Consider the following 19,661-nt stretch of genomic DNA (forward strand, 5'->3'; position numbering starts at 1 on the left):
TACCGGGAGGTCTGACTTCCCTCCACGCACACGTACTATATAGCTACTCAAAAATCGTAAATTTCAACTAACCCTTGCACGGATGATAAGCAAATGAAAACTTGTACATTTCGGTAAATGCCTCCAATTCAACATTTTAACTGCTTCCAAATTTAGGGGAGCCTTGACGAGTACATACGCGCAAAAGAAAAAAAAAAAAATTAAAAAAATTAAAGAAATATTAAAAAAATTAAAAAAATTAAAAAAAATTCCTTCATTTTTCCCCCGTTTTAACAATTGATGCAAAGCCATAAGAACTGACTGATGTGTTATGTTGCTAAATATATGTATATATATATATATATATATATATATGCCTGCGTAAGTATGTGGGTGATGTAATTCTCCTCTCATTACTACATATTTTTTTGGGGAGGAAAGTATCCTGTGCACAGGACTTGACCCAGTAATGCATATTAAATAAAACGGGCAAGTCAGAAATGTAATAGAGTTTTACTTCTTGTGATGAGGATTTTCACTTTCATGTTATTATTCCCTCTTTTTTTATAAAAAAAAAAAAAAAAAAAAAAAAAAAGGGTTTTAAAAAATGCTAAGGTGTGTGCGTATTGGGGGACTAAATGCGTGTTAACAGTCTCTTCAGTTCAAAATAGTGGTGCATGCACAGTAATATGCTTGTACAGGTATATATGCATATACATACATACACACATACATGCACATATATATATATATATATATATGCGGGGAGGGGAGGAAAGGTGGTTTAATAAGTAGGGAAAAGAGTTCTATGAAATTTATTTTTAAAGGCAGTTACATACAAATTGCATAAGAATTAATGGAAATACGCAGGAATGAAAAAATTGTGCATATTTGAAAAAAGGTTGTTTACACATAAGGGTGAAAGCACGCACACTACATAGGGATGCGCCCTAGTATATATGCACCCACAAAGAAGTACTTACATATGTACTAATGTTCACAATGCGGTCTCTTTTAACGCATGGACTTACTTCCTCATTTTTTGCGTGTCTAGGCAAATATCTCCTGCTTGACGGAAAGGACGTGCTCGATGACGACAGTTTTCTCCTCCCACTCAAACTGGCTTTCAAATATTTCCCAGTTTTTCTTAAACTGCTCATATTCCTTAAAGGACTGAAAAAGTTTAGTAATTTTGTCCAATTTCTCATTAAATGAATCCTCAACATTTTTCCTTTCAAGTAGTAGTTCATTCCTTTTAGCAATTCTAATTTTTTCATCAATAACGTCGAATTTTTTGGAGTAATCCTTTAAATTATTCTTAATATCTAATTTAAGTTTATCACTAAAGAGTGACTTTGGGTGAGGTCTAAAAAGGAATTGATAAAAAGATGGCTTTTTAATAGTCATAAGACATCTGCCTTGAAATGTCCAAATAAAAAAACCTGCTTCACTATTTTCCTCTCTATAGTTTGAGCTCGAAGCATTAGCAGCATTAGACACGGAGGTAACCAAATATCTACCACAATTACTCCATGCTAATGAACTGACTAACAAGTGTTCATCCTTATGTATTACTTCTACTTCATCATTTGTATTCAAAACACAGAAATATAACATCCCTTCCGATGCTAGGGAAGCTAGAATAAAATATGCACCTTGAGGTGACCAACGCATAAAGTTCATTTGACTATTAATATCGAATGTACTTGTCCATTTAGCATTTCTAGCAGTTCCTTTATTTGAAATTTTATAAAATCTGATTTGTTGTTTACTTGTATTTTCATCTCGAACAATTAGAGCAAATCTGTTACTATTTGACTCTTCCCAATGAAATTGTTTAGTCTTAACTCCTTCAATTTGAATATTATCAACAGGTATATTTTTTTCTCTTAAGCGGAAAATTTCTAATTGTGTAAATTCTTTTTTATTTTTTTTACTAATTTTTTTTTCAATGGTTGTTTTAAGACATAAGTAATCTCCTTTACTTTGCCAATGGATAGATGCCTGACTAACATCATAAATTTTTCTAGACACTAATTCTTTTCTTGATGGTATTTCTACAAAAGTTAAAGTACCTGGTATACTTGTTGTGCCAGGCATCCAAATAGAAATAATATTATCTACTGGTGACCAATCAAATTCTTTTACCATAGAATATTTTAAAGGAATTCTTTTTTTTTCTTGATCTTCTAATAATAACATAGATGGTAATTCATATACGTATACTTCTTTTTGTTTACCTACACAAGCAATATATTTATCATCTGGACTCCATAAAAAGTATGGAAAATTTTTTTCTCTTGGACTATATTCTGGTGTTATAAAGGAACGAAGTAATTTTCCTGTTATTACCCTCCATATACATATAGATTTTTCATTTCGTAAAGAAGCAGGAGTACCATCCCATGTTAATACATAATTTTCATTTGGCGAAAAACTAATTTCTTTTACACTTTTATGTTGTAATCTAATTAATTTTTCAAAATTATCACCACCCCATAGTGCTATACCTGGGTTATGGAAACTCACTAAGTACGATCCTTGGTTACTCCATTGGACACTTGAAAATGGTGCATTTTTCTTAAAAGTGGTATATATTAACTGCGGTTCTTTTTCTAATGGATCAAACCAATGTACTTCAAAATGACTATCATATCTAACAATAAACTGCTCTCTACATTTTTCATCATATAACCACCATCTTATCTTTTCTCTTGTAAATCCAACTACATTAATGGGCATTACATGTTCATCTCGATTTATAATATTCTCTATATCATCCATTTTAGATGCTGTTAATACATGTTTTGCATCCAGCTTTAATTTATTTAATATCTTTACTGCTTCATTTGCTTGAAAACTATCATTAAATGATACGAAACAAATCCCTTTTGTTTTCTTCTCTTCATCTGTTGGCATATATATTTTTATATTCATAAGAGACGAATCACTAATCTTTGCACTTAAGTGTCGAATAAATAATTTCTTTAAAACTTCCGCTAACCTACTATGCTTTTCCTCCTCAACTTTTGGTATACCTAATATTGTAATGATTTGAGGAAATCTGGTTTCTAACGTTATTAAAGCTTCTTTTTCTGCATATTTTTTATTTAACATTGCTTCATTCCCCTCATCACTATCGTCAGAAAGGAATTCCTCCAGCCCCTTATCGCTCAGCTCCTCCTTTGTCACCTTCACCATCTTTCACGCGGCAGCACACAAGCATGAATGTTCATACACATATACATAAAAATATATGTATATGTATATGAATATATGTATATGTATATGTATATGAATATATGTATATGAATATATATATATATATATTCCTCGTATACGTATGTGCAGTATATTATGAGAGCACGTGTATTTGCAGAGAATAGCGGAAGTTTCCCCTATTTTATTTTCTCCTGACTTGTTAAGGTGAATTCGCCAATATGAAATTTCAAAAGGGTTACTTTAAATGGGGTAAAAATAAAGAGGTAAAACAAAAATTGGTAGAATAAAATTGGGTAAATAAAAATTGCAGAACACAAATGGGTAAAATAAAAATTGCAGAACATAAATGGGTAAAATAAAAATTGCAGAACATAAATGGGTAAAATAAAAATTGCAGAACATAAATGGGTAAAATAAAAATTGCAGAACATAAATAGGTAAAATAAAAGCACGTGGAATTATTATAGGTACAACATAATTACGAAATATAAAATCAGCCGTGGGTCACAAAAATAAACATTCAAAATGCTAACGTATTTACGTATGTAACGTAAGATGAAATACAATCTCTACATATTTCATTTATCCTTTTCAATCTGCACTTGTCAAGCCAAGCCTTGTTCTTTTTTTTTTCCTTTTTCGTCAAATTTAGCTTAAACTTTGTCGAAGTTTTATTTTTTTTTTTTTTTATATTTGTTTTTGACTAGCAAAAATTTGTCAACGTTTTTAATTTATCATTATACCATGAGAAAAAAAAAAAAAAGTTCTATGATTATATATATATATGTAATTAGCACGTATACGTATATTCACTGTTACATGAACTTTTTACGAGAAAAAGTTATAACTCCGTGTTTGCCTTTTTGCAATACCCTTGTAATATATATTACGCTACTATAGTTTTGCTACTGCATTTTTTTATTTGTTAACTTATTACTGCTTCTTAAACAATAAATTGATAGCTTTATTTATTTATAATTTTTTTTTTTTTTTATATATATACTACTGCGAGTGCTTGCTTTTTTTGGAATAATTTTACCTCGTAGTGGTATTGTAAGTGTATGTATATGTATACCAGTACGTATTCGTAAATGTAAAAATTATATAAACATAAATGTATTCATGTGCACATGTATGTATGCATGTATATACGCGACGCTTCCTCTTCTTTTTTTGAGTTACATATTGTGTAATAGTATACCACCCATTTTTTTGCCATTTTTTTATTCTTGAAAATTAACTGTAGATGTATAACTTTAGATTAAAATTTTACATCTTAAAAATGATGCATTGAAATATATACATATATACATATATACATATATGCATATATATATATATATATACGTATGCCCATTTTTGTAAATAACAAATAAAAAGAACTATAATAATAGTGATAGTTAGAACAATAATAATATTACTAGTAATCATAAAATTAATATGTTCATATTTTCAAACACTCTTAAAGCAAAAGCACTGAATAAAATGTGCTACAAAGAAAGTGTTTATAAACTAAGGGGCGCAGAAAAAAAAAAAAAAGAATCATATTAAACTTTACAAGTGTACAGAAATATGAGTACGTGAATATATTATGTACATATGTCAGTTGATGTATATCCAAATTTGCACGAGGAAATTGCAAAAATTAGAGAAAATATATACAGTAAAATGTAAAAAGAAATGTTAAGAATATTTATTAATATCACTTTAAACTTTAAAATTTAAAACATAAAACTTAAAATTTAAAACATAAAACTTAAAATTTAAAACATAAAACATAAAACTTAAAACATAAAATTCCCTTTTTTAATTTTTATTACGTTACATTTTTATTTTTTCTCTACGCGCTCCTAATGAAAAAAATGGCATAACAGTTTTATAGCAATGGGCACTGCTGCACAGGGGGGTATATATTATATATATATGTAATATACACATTCACATATATACATTTGTGTGTATGGATGTATGTACTCATGCATATACGTACTTGTGCAAACAAAAAAGCACTCATTGGGGCAATTTTTTTAAGGATAAGACGCCTCAATAAGGGGTATATACCAAGTGTGCACATAAGCCTAAAATGAATGCATTTCTGTTTCATATGCGAAATATGAAGAAGGCATGTTCAGTTGCACTTTCGAAAAATGGGGGAATTAGAACATTTGTTTAATAATTAATTTTTTTTTATGTAAAAGGAATAAATGCGTTGGGAAAATTATGTACTGAACATCTTTTTACTTTTCGAAAAGAAGAACATGAACATTTTTCGTTCTTTTTTACAACGCTTAGCTTTGCATCCCCATGAAAGAGAAAAAAATAAAATAAATGAATAAATAAAAGAACAAATAAATAAATGAATAAACGAACGGATAAACAAACGAATAAACGAACGAATAAACAAACGAATAAATGAACGAATAAACGAACGAATAAACAAATAAATATATAACGAGATCAACTTGTAGAACAACTGATACAAGAACGGATAATACAGTCCATTCAGAATAAAAGTTTTTGTTTTCATTTTAATTTATATCACATTTAATTTTAATGTTCTTTTTTTTTAGTTCCCCAAAAAAGAAAAAATACGTACTCATAGTAATATACTTTTTTTTTTTCTTTTTTTTTTTTTTTTATTATTTTAGTATGACCCTTATACTGTTATAGGTATTACCACTTTGTTCTTTTTTTCGTCATCGCATTTACAATGACCAAATATATAATACTCTTTTGAATATACAAAAATGTAAATTCAATGCAAATAGGTTTGCATATACATTTTTGGACATTTCACAAGTTTACACATTATAAAATACTTTAGATACCTTACACATTTTACATATATGTGCATTTCATGTTTTACTATGGAGTGTAATAATTTTTGTGTACCAGGAATTTTTTTTTTTTTTTTTTAAATATGTCAACTTCGAAGTCAAACCCTTTGTCTGAACTAACGAGCTTGAAAAAATAATTTTTTCCTTTTTCTATTTTTCTTTTTCTATTTTCCTTTTTCTATTTTCCTTTTTCTATTTTCCTTTTTCTGTTTTCCTTTTTCATTCTTCTTTTCTTGAATTGGTCAAAGGGTTAAAATGCTACAACAAGCTAATAGCTATTAACCACTGTACATAAAGAAATTTCCATAGGGGATTCCCAAAAATTGTAAATTATAAATTGAACATTTGAAGTAAATGTTCAAAAAAAAAAAAAAAAAAATACATACGCACACATACACAAATATTTATATATATATTTACATGCATACTGTGTAACGCTACGAAAGTTAAGCAAAAATATGTGTTACAGTTTGAAAAAAATGTAAAATATACTCAAATTGGAAATATTGGGGTTTCATTTTTGACAAGGATTTTACAAAAAAAAAAATAATAACATAGAATAAAATAAAAATAAAAAAAAAAAAAAATACTAAAACACAGTAGAGTAAAATATAATAAAAAAATATACTTCCTAACAGGTCTGCTATTACCTAGACAAGAACAATTTTTTGGTACATCATTTTAGCCTCATTTTGTCACTATAAATAGGCGTCATTTTTACCATAATTGGTATATATTATCACGTTTTATAAAAAAAAAAAAAAGAAAAAATGGAAAGAGTAAAAATGGAAAGAGTAAAAATGGAAGGGGCAAAAATGGAAGGGGCAAAAATGGAAGGGGCAAAAATGGAAGGGGCAAAAATGGAAGAGGCAAAAATCGAGGCGGCTTTAAATATATGCAACGCTTTACCATCCCATTTATTTGAAGAAACCATAAGAATATTATCAAGAATTGATCAAAATTTAACTAACAATATTTTAATAAATAAGGAAGGACCAATAAAAATAAAATTTGATAGTAAAGAAAAAAAGTATTATTTAGGTAATATGTTTAATAAGGAAAAAGATTCATACAGATCTCCATATACAAATATATATTATCCTGACCATTTCCCAAATGGTTATGTACCCTCTGAACAGTTAAGGAGTTTAGAAATAGCATATAATGAAGTATTTGATAGATATAGAAAAGCATATTATATAAATGGGTTATCTTCTGTATATTTGTGGCCAAACCCCATAGAAGATGGATTTGTCGCTTGCTTTTTAATTAAAAAAAAAGAAAAATATGATGAAATAACATGTATGACTTGGGAAGCTACACATTTAATACAAGTAAATATAACACATTTAGTTATACATTACCAAATTTCTACTACTCTTAATTTTTCTGTAACTAGACAGAATGATATTATTTTATCTGCTTCTATTAATAAAGCTTTAGAAAACCCCAAAAAAATTTCAAACATTAATTTAATAAAAGATAAGTTCTACCATATGGAAAATATGGGCAAAATGATAGAAGGTATTGAAAACTCTCTACGAAAAAGCATTGAATATATATACCTATCGAAAATTAATGATATTTTAAACTCTCTAAGACTTAATGATTTAATTTATCACACACAATATAATGATCACAAAATTAGAAATTTTAACTCCATTTCGAGTAATATCTCCCTTTCGAAGGACACTGTACAGGACGAATTAAAATTAAAATTGAAAAGTAAAAATTTGAGCACTCCAACGGAATACTCTGTTAACACCTGAGGATGAGGGCGCCTTTCTGCGAAGCGTGCTTAGTCATAATCGTTATATTCGCATTTTTACTGTATATTATAATATCTCACTATGTAATTTTTTAATTTATTTTTTCATTTCTTCATTCTTTCATTCTTTCGTATTTTCATTTTTTCCCTCGTTGATTCTTTCATTCTTTCGTATTTTCAGTTTTTCCCTCGTTGATTCTTTCATTCTTTCGTATTTTCAGTTTTTCCCTCGTTGATTCTTTCATTCTTTCGTATTTTCAGTTTTTCCCTCGTTGATTCTTTCATTCTTTCGTATTTTCAGTTTTTCCTTCGTTCATTTTTTCATTCTTTCATATATTCATTTTTTCGCTCGTTCATTCCTTCTTTTTTTTATTTTTCTTTTTTTTTTATTTTACCCTTTTTCATGCTTTCGCGTGAAACTTGGCAAATTTTGTCGCTAACGCCATACGTATGTTGGAAGAGAAGAACGCGTAGGTACATTTGTGTTTACATTTGTGTTTGCATTTGTATTTGCATTTGTGTTTACATTTGTGTTTACATTTGTGTTTACATTTGTGTTTACATTTGTGTTTACATTTTTGTTTACATTTTTGTTTACATTTGTGTGTACCTTTGTATGTACCTTTGTTTGTACCTTTGTTTGTACCTTTGTGTGTACACATGTGTGTATTTTTATTTACACGTGCGTGTATGTTTATATATGTGTGCGTGCATCCATGTGTAGGTACTCCTGTGCGAGTGTCGTTTTTTCCTGTTCATGACTTTTTACAAGTTCAAAAAATCCCTAATAAACGTTGTTCACGAAATAATAATTATTACAAAAGAAAAATAATATTTCCGTAATACTACTTGACAAATGCTTACTGTTGCAAAAATTATTTAGGTAAAAAAAAAAAAAATATATATTATATTCTTGTGCCCTTAAATAGGTATGTATTTAATAAGCATAAGGATTTATTGTTTTTTATTTTGCGAAAGATGCTAATTCGAACTTTCGTAAACGAAATATAATTTGTTTGTACAAATGTATGTATGTATGTATGTATATATATATATATATATAGACCCATATATATCATCTTCTACAGTTTTGCTATTTTATGATTATGCACATTTATTAACGGATAATCTACAATAGTCCTTTTCAAAAAGAGGAATATTTCAAAACAAAATTCAACAATTAACTCAGAAAAAAAAAAAAAAAAAAATCAGCTAGCTGTTCATTTTTTTTTTTTTTTCTTTTTTTTATTTGCTGTAACCTGTACACTTCAAAAAAAAAAAAAAAAAAATTTTTTTAATTCTGTCCAATTCTGTATGTCATTATAACATAAGACTCAATAGAATATTTTAAAAAGTGTTTATAATAGTTTGAGAAAAGTTTGGAACCTGTTTAAAATAAAGAGATAAAGACCTGCTGGTGCATGGAAGAAACGGCAACTTCGAAAGGACGAAGCTGCGTATTTACATTTACATATATATATATATATATATGTGTATATATATGTGTATATATTTGTGTATATATTTGTGTATATATATGTGTATATATATGTGTATACACATGTGTATGTATATATGCATGTATATATATATATGTATATATGCATGTATATATATATGTATATATGTATATGTATATATGAATGTATATATATATGTATATATGTATGTACGTATGTGTATGAATACCGCACGCATGCGCTTTATTTTCCGTTAACCTAAAACCTGAGTAACTGCAACGAGTAACTTTTTTAGCATGTGTTCATTTATGTAATATAAGAATGTTTCAATCGTCTTATTTCTTGTGAACTGTAACCCTTTTTTTTTTTTTTAACAACACAAAAGAATAGCGAAATAAACGAATTTCTGTTATACATTAGAGAGATTAGAGAACATTGAAGCACAAAATAAAATAAAATAAAAAACGAAGCAAAATAAGGCATATTAAAGTATAATAAAGCATATTAAAGAATAAAAAAGCAAAATTAAAATAAAATAATGTGAAAAAAATTATGATATGTCGTAAAACAATGTGAACGCAAAAAATGAAATGAAAAAAAGGAGAGGTTAAAAAGCTGATTCTTTTTTGCCTTTTTTTCTTTTTTTTTTTTTGCCCCTTCTTTTACTTTTCACATGTAACAAAGATATAGAAATGTCGATTCAATGTATTATATAGTAGACTCAAGAACTACAGACAACTGTTCTGATGTATGCTCGTCCCCCTTCTCTCTCTCCTATTGTCCCTCATGCATTATATATACACGATTTTAATTAAACGAACTTTGTTTTATTAGCATATTTGTTAAGTTCTCTTAAATGTTCATGGATTTTGTTTAAACAAGTGAACACTTCAAAACATAAAGGTATTTTTCAAATTTTTTTTTTTTTTTTTTTTTTTCAAGTCCATACTACGTGATGTGCATCAGTGGACATGTAAGGGTGCAAAAAAGAAAATAGATACAGAGGTATAGATAGATATATAGAGAGATACAAATACAGATATAGACATGGATATATACATAGATATATACATAGATATATACATAGATATATACATAGATATATAGAGAGGTTCATATAAATGGGGAAAAATAGTGGGAAAGGGTAACCACTTTCACTTGTTGAACAGGTACTAATCTCCTTTTAGTTTTTCTTTTTTTCTTTTTTTAAATGTTTGCAACAGAAAATAAATAAAAATATAGCAAATCTCCACTCAAGGAAAAAACAAAAACAACATTGATGATTCCCTTTCAGAAGAATGGAAAAAATAAAGGATTTAATTAAAATAGTTGGTGATGAGAATAAAAGGTATATCTACGATTTGATTGAGACAGACCAAATGGAGTTATTAAACCATGAAGGACTAAATGAGATCACTATCTTCGACATTATCAAACAAATAAAAGAATTTGAAGTTGTTTATCCAGATGGGCTAGTTAAGTATGTGGAAAGAGCCAAAACCCTTTTAAAAAAATCAGAAAGAGCAACTAATAAATATGCAAATTGTATGATAGAACAACCAGATAATTTAACAAAAATAAAGTTTCATTGGAAAAATTCCTGTCCTCAATTTAATGAATGTAGTGATACAGACAACAAATTATACATGCACAGTTTATATGTAGAAACGAATAAAAATGGAGTTAATACTTCTTCATCCATATCAAATAACACTAATGAAGATAGTTTCGATGAGGGGACAGTATTAGCGTGTAATTCATTTTCTTTGACTGAGGATGGAAGCACGCCGGTAACTAATACCTCGACTGATGAAATTGTCCAAACGGATCAGTACAGTAAAAATGGTGTTATCTTACCTAGTGAGATGAGAAGTATGAATAAGGAGGAGGAAGATGAAAGGGTTGCTGCAATATCTGCCGTTTCTTCCGCTTCATATGCTTCACCCTCTTCTGGAGTGCTCCCTCCAAACATTTCAGTTATTGAAGAATATATATATTATGAAAATATAGGACTACAGGAAATAGACCGAGTGTGCTTCATTTTGTTAGCGGGAGGTTTAGGCGAAAGACTAAACCACAAGGATATAAAATTAAAGTTGATAACTGATGTAGTATCTGAAAAAACTTATATTGAATACTATTGTAATTATTTGAAAGCATTTCAAGATTTTATTAAAAAAAATAAAAATAAAGAAATAGATATACCATTTATTATCATGCTATCTGATGATACATATGAGAAGACTATTGATTTTTTTCAATGTAACAAATATTTTTTTTTAAAAAAAAGTCAAATTTATTTTTTAAAACAAAAAAAAGTATTCTGTTTTAAAGATAACGAAGCACATTTAGATTTCATTTATAAAAATAATACATTTTATTTTTCTAAAAAACCACATGGCCACGGGGATATTCACTCTTTGATTAGTAAGCATATTGAAATCGATGATTTAGTTAGAAAGGGGTATAAATATTTATACTTTTTTCAAGATACGAATGCTTTAGCTATTAAAGTTTTATTTGTTTGTTTAGGGGTTACAATAAAGAAAGAGTTACACATGAACTTTTTAGCTATTTCAAGAAAACCTGGGGAAGAAATTGGAGCTATATGTAAATGCACAAATACAGATACATGTATGAATGTGGTCAACATAGAATACAATCTCTTAGGATCAATCATAGAGCAAACAAACAATAAGGAACTGGTTGACACAGAAGGTTATTCTTTATACCCAGGTAATACTGGTGCCATCTTATTTGAAATAACAAAATATAATGAAATATTAAAAAAAACGAACGGGATAGTACCCGAATATATGAACCCGAAATATACAGACAATACGCGCCAGTACTTTATGCACCCCACGAGGGTCGAAAGTATGATGCAAGATTTTGCCTATTTATATTTCTCGCACGAAAAGGGAACGGAATGGAATGCAGAAGGACCAGAGAGCAAGGGGAAAAAAAAAAAAATAATAAATAAAAATAAAAGCAGTCCTGACAGACAAAATGGCGACAGCAACGGTAACTGCTGCTGTAATGCTAACTACAGATATAGCAGAGTTGGTGTTACCCAGTTGGACAGGGCTTTGTGCTTTTCTGCAGTGAAAAATAATTCCTTCAATGCGCAAAGAAAAACTCAAAATAATAACGTACATCCTGAATGCATATATAGCGCAGAAGCAGATCTATATTATAGCAACTGTGCATTCATAGAATTGGCTTGTACGTACAACAGGAAAAACTTTAATATGGGTAAAATGGATAACAAAACATTTAATGGGGTACGATATTGTATGCCTCCTAAAGTTTTAATAGAGCCACAATTTGCCTTCACCTTAACTCATTTAATAAACAAAATAAAAGGAAATATAATGATAAGCAATAATTCTACCCTTTGGATTAAGTCAGATACTATTATTACGAATCTTTATTTAGATGGAACCTTGGTTATTGAGCGTTTGAATGCGGAAGATTCTACTACTACTCCTTTTATACTAGATCAAAGTTTGTACATAAAAAATAGAGGATATGAACTTGTCCCTCTTCATCACAAGTCAAATGATCATCCAGACAACTTAAAAATGAGGGGGTACAAATTGGTAAAAAGGGAAGCACTCATAATAAGCGGCTAAGTGTGGTTGCTAGGTGCTACGCGGTGGTGTTTTATTTATTCGCCTTTGGGCACAAATTTGGGGGGAAGTAGCAGCAGAAAATATGTTTTCTCCCCTTATTCAGTTCGACCATTTCGACTATTTCGATTATTTCGATTATTTCCATTATTTCCATTATGTCGATTATTTCCATTATTTCGATTATTTCCATTATTTCGATTATTTCCATTATTTCGATTATTTCCATTATTTCGATTATTTCGATTATTTCCATTATTTCGATTATTTCGATTATTTTCATTTTTTTTATTTACTCAATTGCTTCCAATTTTTCTAATTTTTCTATTTATTTTTTTTCACACCCCTCAATGAATTTATGCTTGCATTTGTTTTTTTATTATGTAGCGAAAAACTCTTCTATTTTGGTACATTTATAACAAGCTTATAGGTAGATATACACATGTATATGTATGTATGTATGTATGGGCGCATGTGTGTATGTGCGTATTTATTTACGTACGTATGTGTGTATATATATGTGTGAAACAAATGGGGGTATGTCCGAGGGCGCATAACACACATTGATATTTATTTGTTTTCACGGGGGTTGGCTAAATACATGCACAAGTATTTATTATTTACATGAACACGCACATATATGCAAATATACCGAGCTTGATCCTTTGCAGTGCCATTTAGCAGATCTACATAGCTTCCCTCTCCATTTTTCAAAAAACGCATAAGCGATTTTTTTTTTTTTGGTTTTAAAAAGGTTCCATTTGTTTGGTTATTCTAAGGTCATTCGTAAGGCCTTTCATTTTGCCTGCTCATTTTACTTACTCATTTTGCCTGCTCATTTTGCTTACTCGTTTTACTTACTCATTTTGCTCTTTTATTTATTTCCGTTTAAGAATTCTTAGTTTACTGTAGATCATGCACAACATGAAATTTTAATGTTAATGAATAAATTAAAAAATGGTAAGCATAAAAACGTATGTAGAATGACGCAAAAGACGAGAAATGCCGATACCCCGTATTAAAAATGATATAAAAATGTGTAGGACCAGGTAGACTTACATAAAATGATTTGTAAAAAATGTTCAGCACCTTCTGATATGTTTTAAACTATTATATTGATCAGAATTAAATCCAAAAAAAAAAAAAAAAAATTTTATTTTACCACTTAAAGTACCTCCTAAATGTAATTCTTCTCTTTATCTTCGTACTTATGCCTAGGACACAGGTATATATAAAATAAATGCGCACACACTTGTACGAGACTTTTTCATCATGTAATTTGGTTATTTAAAATAGGTCCACTACGGGGAGAAAATTAATATAAGGTGAAATTTAATGCGTAAAATTTAATGAGTAAAATTTAATGAGTAAAATTTAATAGGTAAAATTTAATGCGTAAAATTTAACGCGTAAAATATAATACATGGTATATAATATGCAAAGTATAATACGCAAAATATAATATGCAAAATATAATATGCGAAATATTATACGTAAAATATAATATGCAAAATATAATATGCGAAATATTATACGTAAAATATAATGGGTCCTTTCTCATAAGGTACAACATACACTATACGCGAGAGTCCGTTCGACAGTATTATGAATGCCATGTATTATGGCATTCTCGGGGATGAGAAAAAAAAAAAAAAATATGAACAGCCAAAAAATTCTATTAATAACATATAAATGACAGATTTGGGGGAAAAAATATATTATAGCCTCTGCGCGCATATGTATGTACGTATGTATATATGAGCACGTATGTATCTACACAGCGGGAACGACAATATGTGCGTGCTAAGAATTAAAAAAAAGAGAGGACACCACGAGCATACGATTAAACAATACCACAGTCATATGGATGGTGCGATAATACAAAGTAGTAATACGGAGCAGTACAACAACTGCAAAGGGGGCGGTGCATTGGTGATTATATAAAAACGGAGAAACTTAAGTAAAGACGTATAGAAGTCAGGGTGTGAGGAAGCAAAGTCAAAAGTTGGGAGTTAAAAGAAATGAGACTGCAAATATAATACTATATTAGTTCTTCTTCTTCTTCCTTTTATTATATCCTTCCTCATCGTCATCACTCTTGTAGGCAAATCGTTTTTTGTCGTCTAATGGGGGAAAGGTCGAAAAAAAGGGAAAAAAAATGAGATAAAATAAAAATAATAAAAAAAATTATAATAAAATAAAAAAAAAAAAAAAAAAAAAAAAAAAATAAAAAAATAATAATAATAATAATAATAATAATAATAATAATAATAATAATAATAATAATAATAATAATAATAATAATAATAATATGATAATATAATAATAAAATAAACAAAAAAAAAAAAAATAAAATACTTTCAATTCGCACATAGTATATCCCTGCAGATATAACATCTCAAGCAAATGTTTCATTTCTCATTTTTTTTTTTTTTTTTCCTTTTGACCTTTTTTTGCCCTCTCCTCGAGCTCATCCCACGATAGGCCTTCATCTTCCGAGTCTTCTTCTACCTCCCCTTCTCCATCACTCTCAGTAGCTAAACTTTCTTCTTCGCTGTCGTCGTAATCGCTGTCATCCTCTGCACTCTGTGAACGAAAAGTAAAGTCATTATACGTGTGCACCGGCTCACAAGCAAATATATGCAATGGTGTAGTATATGAAGTATTAGAAATATATGGTGTGCAAGTTATACATGATCTACATAATGTACACATTACACATATTACGCATGATGTATATGTGCGTGTAGAATAGCACCAGGGCGTGTATCAGCTTACCAATTCGGACTCGTCGACTTCATACTCATCGTCCTCGTCCTCATCCTCGGCGGAGTGCTCATCTTCCTCGTCGTCTTCTCCCAGGAACCCGTCGAAACCCTTCGAATTGACAAAAGAATCAATATCAGCCAAAATTGTTTTTAAAATGTTACCCCACTGTAGGTTATTCTTTCCTTCATAATAGACAATGTCAATAGTAGTTAGCCATTTTTTGATTGTATCAATATATTCAGTAGGAATAACATCAATTCTTTTAACTGGTTTTGTGTAATCTTTAAAAACAAAAATCATATCGAAGTTTCGTAATCCATGATGAACTCTTTCTAGAGAAGCAATTTCAATATCTTCTACAGATAAGATAAATGGAGGCCATTCAACAAGATGATTAATAGTATTAGCAGTAACAAAAATTTCTACATTACTTTTATTAGGTACCCCAGAAAAGGTTAATTCTGGATAAGGTATTTCAAATTCAATTTTAGATATATCTTGCATCTGTTGTACAAAATTTTTAAAAATTAAATTTAATTTATTTTTTTGTTCCCTTTCTTTCATTTCGTCGTGCATTTCATCTGGGTCATAAACATTTCTTGCTTTTGCTCTATCTAAATCATCAATTTGTGTACCTGCTTCACAATAAAATTGAACATCCAAAGTTTTTTTCTTTCCTACCATAATATATCTTTTTAAATGGAAATGTATTAGTATGATTAACTGTCCATCACATGGTTGATAAAATGCATACTTTATATCATCAAAAAGGATGTCTATATGTTCTGTATTCCCCCTAGAATTAGCTGAATATCTCAAACCGTTAGAATGTAATTCTAGCGTACCTAGAATTTTCCTTCCTGTAAATATATTAGGCCTAGTCATCAGATCACGTAGTATTATTCTCCTTCCACTTTTATTTAAAATTAATTTGTCTTGTGCATGTTTGGGATCATTTACATCTGCCTCTACTTCTTTCTGTTTAACTTGTTTGATTAATTCTTTTACTTGTTTCACTATTATTTGCAAATGTTTTTCATCATTGGATTTAAATATCAATTCTTTTATATACATTTCTTTTTGTTGTAATGTTGGAAAGGCATTAAAATCTCCCTTAACAACACTCTGATTACCTGGTACTTGAAAATTTATACGTAATACAAAGATATCATTGTTATCTTCATAATTCGAACTTAAGTTTTTTATGGTAGATACATGAAAAGGAATATGCGCTCCGTTAATTGGTAATAATATACATTCATGTTTGTTATCAACACATATTAAATTTGGTTTTAAATCTCTTGGAAGCAAATCTGCATCATTATATGTTTTCAAGTCTTCTAACTTTTTAATATTTTTTTTACTTAAATCTTTATAATCACTTGTTCCTTTAGAAAATCGAAATTTTATTTCATTCATTTTTTTTTCCTTCAATTCGTTTTGTCTTCTATTTAATTCTTCCATTTCTTGTTCATTATTATGTGCTAATGAATTTTTATTTCTTCTTCTTAAACGATCCGAAACGATAACACTTGCTGCATTATTTAATATACTAGCTGATATACCGGTTTTCTTCTTGTCTTCATTTTTTATTTCTTTTTTTACATCTGTTTTATCTTCATCATCGCTTTTACTATCCTCCAATTCGTATGAAATTGTATTAATTTCTTTGCTTATAGCATCTGTTAGTATTGTTACTTCGCCTTTATCATTTATAAATATGGTATCACTAATCCAAATTGCAAAATTATTTTTATCATATCCATGTACATTTTCAAAACCTACTGATAGATTATAAGAAGTATTCTTTTCAATAACAGTATTTACATTGTTTTCCGTTATTAGAAATTCTTTTTCCATGAATTCTAATCCGATAACGTGTCCTATACATTTAACAAAGTAATCTTCTAAGTCGATATCACATAAACTGCTATACTCTCTTTTATTACTTTTTAGATAATTTACTGCCTTTTTATATACATCTGAATAGGACATACTAACAATCAAACATTCTTTTATAATATACTTTTCAATAGCTACAGTAAAATTATATAATTCCTTATGTTGACTTTTCGCGTTGAGTAGTAGTGTCCTTGTAATATTACAACATAACTCTTTATATTTAATACCTATACCTACAAGTATTGTACCTTCATTCTGTGATAAATAATTTTTATCATTACTATTTTTGTAGTTTAAAATAAATTTATTCCCACTCTGAACATTACTATATATTACATCTATATCATCTATATCCACTTTTAATTTGTCTCTTAACTTAATTATACATTTTTTATTTTCATGAAATTTTAATGCCTTATCTTTTATCATCTCATGACTTTCAAATTCTTCACTATCTAATGCATTTTCAATAGTTGTAATGAGGATACTTTTTAATATGATGCAAGCTATATCACTTCCATTTTTCTGTATTTTCATATCAGAGTCTGAACGAAAATTTAGTAAATGTTTTATATTATTACTTACATCTAACTCGAATTTATTTAATTTTTTTATAAAATCATAACAACACTCAAAAAAAATTCCTGTTGCATCGGTATCTTTTAATATAGCTATATCTTCTGATTTGGAATCCTCAATAGTCTTTTTTATTTTTTCAAAATTATCTATGTTGTCATTATTCCTTTCTAAAACTTCTACAACATCAATATTTTCCAAAAGTGGCTGCAAAAATTTTTTCTTCTTGTCACTTGTTAGAATTATTAATTTTTCATTTTTTAAAAATAAAAAAAAAGTTTCAGTTAATTGATATCCTAGTAACCACATTTGAAACTGTTCTTGTATCGTGGCATTTTCATCTTTACTTGATTTTCCTGATAACACACAAAAAATATTGCTCTTACTAAATTCTTTACTATCACCGTTCTTCCAATATGAAAACACCAGGTTTATCTTTGCCTTGGCATTTTCAATATCTAATAACTCGGTCATTTTGCTCTATAGGGTTTACACTCTGATACACTACCACCTGTTAACACTTTTTTTTTTTTTTTTTTTTTTTTTATATGTAGTACTCCCCTACTTCCCTTAAACGATATTTCCACTTGAATAATCAATTCAGAATAAAATGAATACCGAACCGTTCAACTTGGTACTACCAACCCCTGTTTGCTTCACTAATGTGTTGATCGCTCCTTTATGCTCCTTCTCATATAGTAGGTATAAACAGTTATATTCCTTATACCTCTGAATGTGCAAGCTCAGGTATACATATACATGTACACACATATATGTATATATATATATATATATATGTGTGTATATCTCTTGTGTTATAGTTCCTTTTTAACCCACTCTTACTATTCCGTTATTTCTTTTTCTTTTTTTTTTTACTATGTACAATCAGCAAGTTTATGTTTTTCTCTTTTTCGCTTTCTCCTTTGTTTATTATATTACCAGCTAGCAGGCTTAGTGTTTTTCCTACTATTTTGCCAACTAGTACGCTTAGAGTTTTTCCTGCTAATTAGCCTCGTATATTTTGTGCTTCTTTGCTACGTATTTTTCCTATTCCTTTGTTTACTCTTCTTTTTTTTTTTTTTGTTTTTTTTTTTTTTTTTATTAAAATAAATTGCGTATATATTTTAGCAGTAACCTCGTTAACATTTCATAGCAAAGCTGTTCATGTTTTTCAGAAAAATTTCAAGGGTCAAGGGTGAATGTTATAATGAAGAAAGGTCATATTACCATATGAAAATGAATGAAATTTTTTGTTCGGTCAAAAAGAAAAAACTGAACAAGAAAAATTAAAAAAAAAAAATTTTAATATTATATCCGAGAGCGGCGTATGCACATGTATGTGGTATGTATATGTTCTTATATAGCATGCATACTTACTGCATGCTAGAACATAACATGTACGAATATGGTACGTATGCTTACGAGAGGTATGCTTCTGGGAGGTATGCTTCTGGGAGGTATGCTTCTGGGAGGTATGCTTCTGGGAGGTATGCTTCTGGGAGGTATGCTTCTGGGA

General features: G+C 28.8%; 4 protein-coding genes across 4 annotated transcripts; 2 read left to right on the plus strand and 2 right to left on the minus strand.

Annotated features, from left to right (window-relative positions):
* Positions 1 to 1,029: 1,029 nt before the first annotated feature.
* Positions 1,030 to 3,180, minus strand: EIF3B (eukaryotic translation initiation factor 3 subunit B, putative; the record flags this gene model as incomplete). Its single annotated transcript, XM_029005458.1, has 1 exon — positions 1,030 to 3,180. One exon carries the CDS (start codon positions 3,178 to 3,180, stop codon positions 1,030 to 1,032), a length of 2,151 nt encoding a protein of 716 aa, XP_028862045.1.
* A 3,643-nt stretch (positions 3,181 to 6,823) lies between these two features.
* Positions 6,824 to 7,807, plus strand: CPbeta (F-actin-capping protein subunit beta, putative; the record flags this gene model as incomplete). Its single annotated transcript, XM_029005459.1, has 1 exon — positions 6,824 to 7,807. One exon carries the CDS (start codon positions 6,824 to 6,826, stop codon positions 7,805 to 7,807), a length of 984 nt encoding a protein of 327 aa, XP_028862046.1.
* A 2,757-nt stretch (positions 7,808 to 10,564) lies between these two features.
* Positions 10,565 to 12,901, plus strand: PmUG01_10027200 (UTP--glucose-1-phosphate uridylyltransferase, putative; the record flags this gene model as incomplete). The annotated part of the gene is made up of 1 exon (XM_029005460.1): positions 10,565 to 12,901. The coding sequence occupies one exon, from the start codon at positions 10,565 to 10,567 to the stop codon at positions 12,899 to 12,901; it is 2,337 nt and encodes a 778-aa protein (XP_028862047.1).
* Positions 12,902 to 14,944: 2,043 nt separating this feature from the next.
* Positions 14,945 to 18,619, minus strand: FACT-L (FACT complex subunit SPT16, putative; the record flags this gene model as incomplete). The annotated part of the gene is made up of 3 exons (XM_029005461.1): positions 14,945 to 15,021; positions 15,346 to 15,484; positions 15,677 to 18,619. The coding sequence occupies 3 exons, from the start codon at positions 18,617 to 18,619 to the stop codon at positions 14,945 to 14,947; spliced, it is 3,159 nt and encodes a 1,052-aa protein (XP_028862048.1).
* Between the last annotated feature and the right edge of the window lie 1,042 nt (positions 18,620 to 19,661).

This window comes from Plasmodium malariae (genome assembly GCF_900090045.1).
Source record: "Plasmodium malariae genome assembly, chromosome: 10".
Lineage (NCBI taxonomy): Eukaryota > Apicomplexa > Aconoidasida > Haemosporida > Plasmodiidae > Plasmodium > Plasmodium malariae.